Raw genomic sequence first — 6339 nt, forward strand, 5'->3', positions numbered from 1 at the left:
GGAGTGCCTGTTTCGCAATTTCTGCCAGTTCGAACTTCGAAGCAGCGGGTGGTAGGATGATCTGCAGTCGAGACGAGCAGAGCGCTCTCTAAAATCGAAAATTCTAGGCCGTCCGTGCTCGAGGTCATCACAGCACGCTGGCGTCCACCCTCAAGGGTGAAGACGCCGACAGTAATGTGGGAAGAAGAACAGAATCCGGCTTCAATGGGCGTAACAGAGATCACGTCCGAGCGTTTGGCTGGCGGTTGATCATCGGGTGAGCTCGCACTGCTGGAGCAACACGGTACTGGACCAGTACTCTCTCCGGAAGCTGCAGATCTACACCGAGCCATGTCAAAATTGGGATGTACCAGTGAAATTTGAGTCGGGGGAGGACGAAATGCATCTTTGTTCCGCTGGCAGTAGACCATCCAGTGATCTATCAGTGCTTGAGCGGCAGACTACTGGACCGGGACTCTATCCGGACGCTGCAGGTTCATCCCGACTGATGTCACGGGCGAACCTCGTCACTGTGGCTAGACGCGAGTAGGATGCTCTTGGATGTTTACGAGAAGCCAAAAAGAGTCCAAATTCGAGCAGCTCGAATTGAGCTCGAATCGAGCTCGCTCTCCGCGGGTACGTTCTCCGTGCAACATAGGAGAGGCCCTCTCCTATGTTGACCTTATTACTAAATCAGTAGTATGATGTGTCGGTCTTCTTCCGTCGTCTTCGGGTTTCGGTACTAATTAGTAGTACTAAGTTAGTACTACTAATTATCCCTGTTGCGATATGACACTAACTAGAAGTTAGCCCTCCACTAAACTAACCAAATCCCTCACCAATTGTCGTACCAACGCAAGTAATACTCTCTGGCACTCTCTACCCTCTGAGGAGACATATACAACATGAGTATACGTAAGCCTGTTTTAGTTCGCAACAACTGATATTACAAGCGAAACGTTCGCTCCGAAAGAAAAGGAGAAAGGAATCAGTAACGACAAGCTAAAGCGGAAGTTAGGCAGAGCAGGAGCAACGCTCATCAGTGCCGAAGCACACGGGCTCATTAAGCCAGTACTTGCAATAGGAGCCAGCATGGTTCTTCGCACAGATCTTATCCGCCTGATCACAAGGGTTAGTGATCGGGGTAGTGGTAGGAACGGCAGTAGTCGTGGGAATGGGAGTAGTAGTAGCATCGTCAATGACGGTAGTTCCATCCTCGAAGATGCTGTTCAACAGCCAGGCGAAGCGAACACCACCCTTGGCAAGCTGCTCTCTAACAGTCTCAATACGAGTAGTATAGTAGTCGAATGAGAGGACATCACCGCTCTCTACAGGAGTGCCATCAACGTTAGTGTAGGCCATACTGCAAGCCACTTCGGCATCATCTTGGAGCATGGTATTAACACACTCGTCGATACCGTTAGTCTCGCAATCCTTCAGCCAACCGTCAACCTTATCGGCGTACTTACCACCAACCATCAAATCAACACCAATAGAATCAACGATGTTGGTCCAGAAGCGGGTACGGTCGATTCTCTGGATCTCGTCGTCCTCACCGGGGTGATCAGCCGGATCGTCCTGGAAGACATACTGGCCGGGGTAGCGCTCAAGCTCCCATTGATCGAGAATGCTAAAGTCCCAAACAGAGTGGAGGTTGGTGCTCTTGTTGTTGGCGAAGTCCGTGGTGACGGAAATCTTGTTACCAGCATAATCCTCGATGCGACCAGCATGAAGAGGCTGATGAATATCACCCATAAAATGAACGAGGAACTTCATAGCCACCTGACGCTCATAACGAGACAAGGACTCGTCAGCAACCCTCCTGGTGTAATTCTTGATGGCACCAGCAACACAACGGTCCTCCTTGCAATCTCGGTCGTAAACAAACGTGCAGTTGATCGTATCAGCGTAATGAAGATCAGACGACCATCCCCATTCCTCCTTCTCTTCGGGAGTACCGTGAACGATGAAGTCAGGCCAGCTAGAGAATTCTCCAAGGCGGACACCATCACCCATGATAGCGTTAACGGCCTGTCTGGCATTCACTGAGAGACGATTGTCACCAACCTCAGCAACGGTAGAATGTCCATCAACACCCCAGGCAGAGACACATGGAACTGTGATGAGTGCGAGAGTACACAGACGACTGAACATAGTACGAGTAGCAACAAGGAACTACCGCAAACATTACATAGCATGGAGGCCAGCCCCATGAAGAGGGTAAACTAACATCGTCCGAGCTCACTAAACTAACCTATAGCGTCAATGACGAATACCAAGTTACTTAATGACTCATTCTAGTAAGAAGAGAGTTCCCAGGTGCCATCCTGAAGAGCCTTCGGAGGAAATGTCAAAATATCATACGACATCAGCCAGTGAAAACATCGGGAGAAATCCAGGTGAGAGTGTCAACGTGCAACAACCAGTGTTTAGCGAATCACAATCCTAACACAAAAATTGTCTCCCTGCTATCAGCGATGAACTCAAAGGATATCAATGAGATTAACTCACGTTCATCCGAGTGATTTTCAACTCAAAACATTTCTTCGACCTCAACAGTAGCCTCAACTGAATCAGAACCGATCCGACTGTGTTATAGGCGCAATAGAAATTTGAATTCCCAAAAGAGAAAGCATAGCATAGATATCATCTACTATAGATACAAAGCAAACGTACTCGAAACGAGAACAGGAAAAACCAAGAAGCCCGTGAAGGACTCCAACATCGAGTCGCGAGAACGTACACATACGAAAAGAAATCCCAACATACTGCTGTAAACGGTTGAATTAAAAGTCAACCCCAGTAGTAGAGGACTGGGCAGAGCAAGAGCATGGCTTGTCACTGCCGGAACACACTGGTTCATCGAGCCAGTACTTGCAGTAGGAACCCTCGTACGACTTGGCGCAGAGCCTATCAGCGTCCTCACAAGTCATGTAAGGAGTAGTAGTAGGAACAGCAGTAGTCGCAGGGATTGGCGTTGTAGTAGTAGCATCGTCAATGACGGTAGTTCCATCTTCGAAGATGTTGTTCAACAGCCAGGCGAAGCGAACACCACCCTTGGCAAGCTGCTCTCTGACAGTCTCAATACGAGTAGTGTAGTAGTCGAATGAGAGGACATCACCGCTCTCCACGGGAGTGCCATCAACGTTAGTGTAGGCCATACTGCAAGCGATATCAACATCATCTTGGAGCATGGTATTAACACACTCGTCGATACCGTTAGTCTCGCAATCCTTCAGCCAACCGTCGACCTTATCGGCGTACTTACCACCAACCATCAAATCAACACCAATAGAATCAACGATGTTGGTCCAGAAGCGGGTACGGTCGATTCTCTGGATCTCGTCGTCCTCACCGGGGTGATCAGCCGGATCGTCCTGGAAGACATACTGGCCGGGGTAACGCTCAATCTCCCACTCATCGAGAATGCTAAAGTCCCAAACAGAGTGGAGGTTGGTGCTCTTGTTGTTGGCGAAGTCTGTGGTCACCTTAATCAAATTACCACCGAGGTTGGAAGAACTTCCAGCATGAAGAGGCTGATGGATATCACCCATGAAATGAACGAGGAACTTCATAGCCACCTGACGCTCATAACGAGACAAGGATTCGTCGGCAACCCTCCTGGTGTAATTCTTGATGGCACCAGCAACACACCAGTCGTCCTTGCAGTCTCTGTCGTAAACAAACGTGCAGTCTTGGGAATCAGCATAGTGCAATCCGGCTGACCATCCCCATTCCTCCTTCTCTTCGGGAGTACCATGAAGGATGAAGTCAGGCCAGCTAGAGAATTCTCCAAGGCGGACACCATCACCCATGATAGCGTTAACGGCCTGTCTGGCATTCACTGAGAGACGATTGTCACCAACCTCAGCAACGGTAGAATGTCCATCAACACCCCAGGCAGAGACACATGGAACTGTGATGAGTGCGAGAGTACACAGACAACTGAACATTTGGAGCGACCAAAACAAGAAACTGCGATGATCAGCCGGTCTAACATCATTCACACTCCCACTGCAAATCTCAATCATAAATCCAAGCAAAGAGCGTCCATGCGCCGCGCTGTGAAGGCTAGGCTGCAGTATCCTTCCGCTATATCGAAGTTCCAGTCGCATCTGCCAACGATGAGAATCGAGGTTAGTCCCCATGGTCACTTTTCTCTGGGGAGATTATCATCCCTGCCAGAGCAATGAATTACTCCACTGTGATAGTCTCAGATTGCCGCGTATCAGGCCGTGGCATTTCAGCTTGTGACACATGTCCCACTTGAGGCTAGCAGGAGGAAAATTATCGATAGAAGGGCGAAGATCATAGAGAGGTCTGATCTCATTATTCGGTCGTATCTCGGGGACTGTCGCTGGTAAAAGACTACGCGTGCAAACGTGAAAAACGTGAATTTCGCTCCGCTGCTCATGCCATACCACTCCTTTCTCACATCATGTACGGAGAGCGCCTGTGGTGATCTACGAGATGGCATCCTTGTAGGAGCAGAGAAGCGCCTTGCAGAGATACACTTTCTGCTAGTTGAAGACTACTCGAATTCCCGTCTTAGTGATATGACGGTCAGTCAGGCAATATTTAGGGCGCCCGTTACTGGAAAACTTTCAATGAGAATTGCTCTCAGGTCAAATAGGGTGAAAGAGATGAGTGTCCGATGTTTTAGCAGTATCATCCCAAGAGGATGAAATACTGTCATCATCACCATAGTCAACTTCTTCATTACCGAATTTACCAACACAACTCTGTTGATAATCTCGCAAGAGAGATGGAAAAAAACTTAACTTGATCACTTCCGGGACTTTGCTCTAAACTACTCCAACCATTTCATGATGAATAGCAGAGTATCAAAATCTCAAGACAGCAAAATTGTTCTAGAGATCGAATGATAATCCAACAAGGGCGAGCTTCTGTGAAAACACGGACAACAATTGTGTGAATTATTTCGTAAGAACGTGACTACAATGCACTTTGTCATAACCAAAATCAGCAAAGAATCAACGACGATAGGGCACTCCGGAAGAGAAGTGGAGTAATCATCTAATCGCCAAGGAAAGCAATTCACATCGATGCCCTCTGTTGCGCGCCGCCTCCGCCGATTAGCCCTCAACACAACACATTCAGTTCGCCCCCGAGTTTGACGTGCCTTCACACCCACGTGGCCATCAGCCAAAGCGGATGGGCTTAAATCACCGATAGCAGTGTTACGGAACTCGTACAAGCAGGTAGCAAGATCTAAAAGCGCTTGCATTTTCGATCACTCTCGAAAAAACACATCTCTTCTTCAGCCAGCGGAAGATCACGTTTCAAATTCTCGTTGAGGGCAGCAGCTGAGCCATCCAGGTCCTTCCCGGAGGGTATCTTCTCGGGGAGGAATCGTACCAGAGCTTGCTTGATACAGAGACGCATTGTGCCCAGCTGCACAGAGGCTCGGCCGTGGCTATCCACTCCACATAGGATGCCAACTCCATACGGTGTTTCAACCTGACCACCAACACGAAAGTGCCCAGAACTTCCCCACGTGAAACCCCCGGTCACCAGCGTTCCGTTAGCTCTGGGGTCCTGGAACTGCGGCAGATGATCGATCTTCTTGAGGTATTGCTGTGCCTCCTCGCAGACTCTCTCAGGATCACTGAATGTCATCTCGCAGGAGTTGTCAAATAAACTGATTTTAAAACTCGTCAGAACTAATCGAGTTTTACGAGTGGAAATCTATCCCAGAACTGATTCTGCCTCCCGAAATTGATTCACGAGTGAAATATGCACATGACCAACTACGTGTGTTGGTGACAATGGGAAGATTTTCAGCAAATCTCGAAGAATTTCTATTGGTTTCTGCACACTTCTACCCTAAATGTGCAATCTCCTATAATAAGTGAAAATGCTCCTGAGCTCAGCTGAGAAAAGTATAGATATATTCCAACACTGCGAGTGGTAGGAGGTACCTCCCTCAATGAGGCATCCGGAAGATCTTCAGTACTCCAACCAGAAGCTCAAGAAACGCCACAATCAATGAACCACATGGCTACAGCCAGCCTGAACAGCTGAGTCTAGTTTAGCGTTGGAATATATGTCCGCTTTCTTCAGTTGAGCTAAAGAGTGTCCTCACTAGTTATACAAGTTTGCATACGAATTGGGGTAGAAGTGTACAGAAACCGACAAAATTTTCCTCAATTTTCCTCAGAATTTCCACAAATATCTCCTACACCTGCAGTTGACCATGTGCATATTTTCCCACACCGGACTTTTTCACCCAGAGCTACAACGTCCCAACGCTCGCAATAAGGACGCTCTACACAACCATTGGCTTGCTGAAAAAGTCGCCATGAAATCTGATGGCTAATTACAGCTGTGTCCCAACAT

The 6339-nt window shown here is 48.2% G+C and overlaps 3 protein-coding genes across 3 annotated transcripts; all 3 read right to left on the reverse strand.

The window, feature by feature from the left end:
* Positions 1 to 894: 894 nt before the first annotated feature.
* Pmar_PMAR025100 (conserved hypothetical protein) lies at positions 895 to 2164 on the reverse strand. The gene has a single exon (XM_002768241.1). The coding sequence runs from the start codon at positions 2131 to 2133 to the stop codon at positions 994 to 996; it is 1140 nt and encodes a 379-aa protein (XP_002768287.1). The 5' UTR covers positions 2134 to 2164; the 3' UTR covers positions 895 to 993.
* Positions 2165 to 2765: 601 nt separating this feature from the next.
* Positions 2766 to 3932, reverse strand: Pmar_PMAR025101 (conserved hypothetical protein; the record flags this gene model as incomplete). The annotated part of the gene is made up of 1 exon (XM_002768242.1): positions 2766 to 3932. The coding sequence occupies one exon, from the start codon at positions 3930 to 3932 to the stop codon at positions 2766 to 2768; it is 1167 nt and encodes a 388-aa protein (XP_002768288.1).
* Positions 3933 to 5103: 1171 nt separating this feature from the next.
* Positions 5104 to 5643, reverse strand: Pmar_PMAR025102 (hypothetical protein). Its single transcript, XM_002768243.1, has 2 exons — positions 5515 to 5643; positions 5104 to 5460 (listed from the first exon to the last, which is right to left on the reverse strand). Exons 1-2 carry the CDS (start codon positions 5617 to 5619, stop codon positions 5212 to 5214), a joined length of 354 nt encoding a protein of 117 aa, XP_002768289.1. The 5' UTR covers positions 5620 to 5643; the 3' UTR covers positions 5104 to 5211.
* Between the last annotated feature and the right edge of the window lie 696 nt (positions 5644 to 6339).

The sequence above is a fragment of the Perkinsus marinus genome (genome assembly GCF_000006405.1).
Source record: "Perkinsus marinus ATCC 50983 genomic scaffold scf_1104296968888, whole genome shotgun sequence".
Taxonomy (NCBI): Eukaryota; Perkinsozoa; order Perkinsida; family Perkinsidae; genus Perkinsus; species Perkinsus marinus.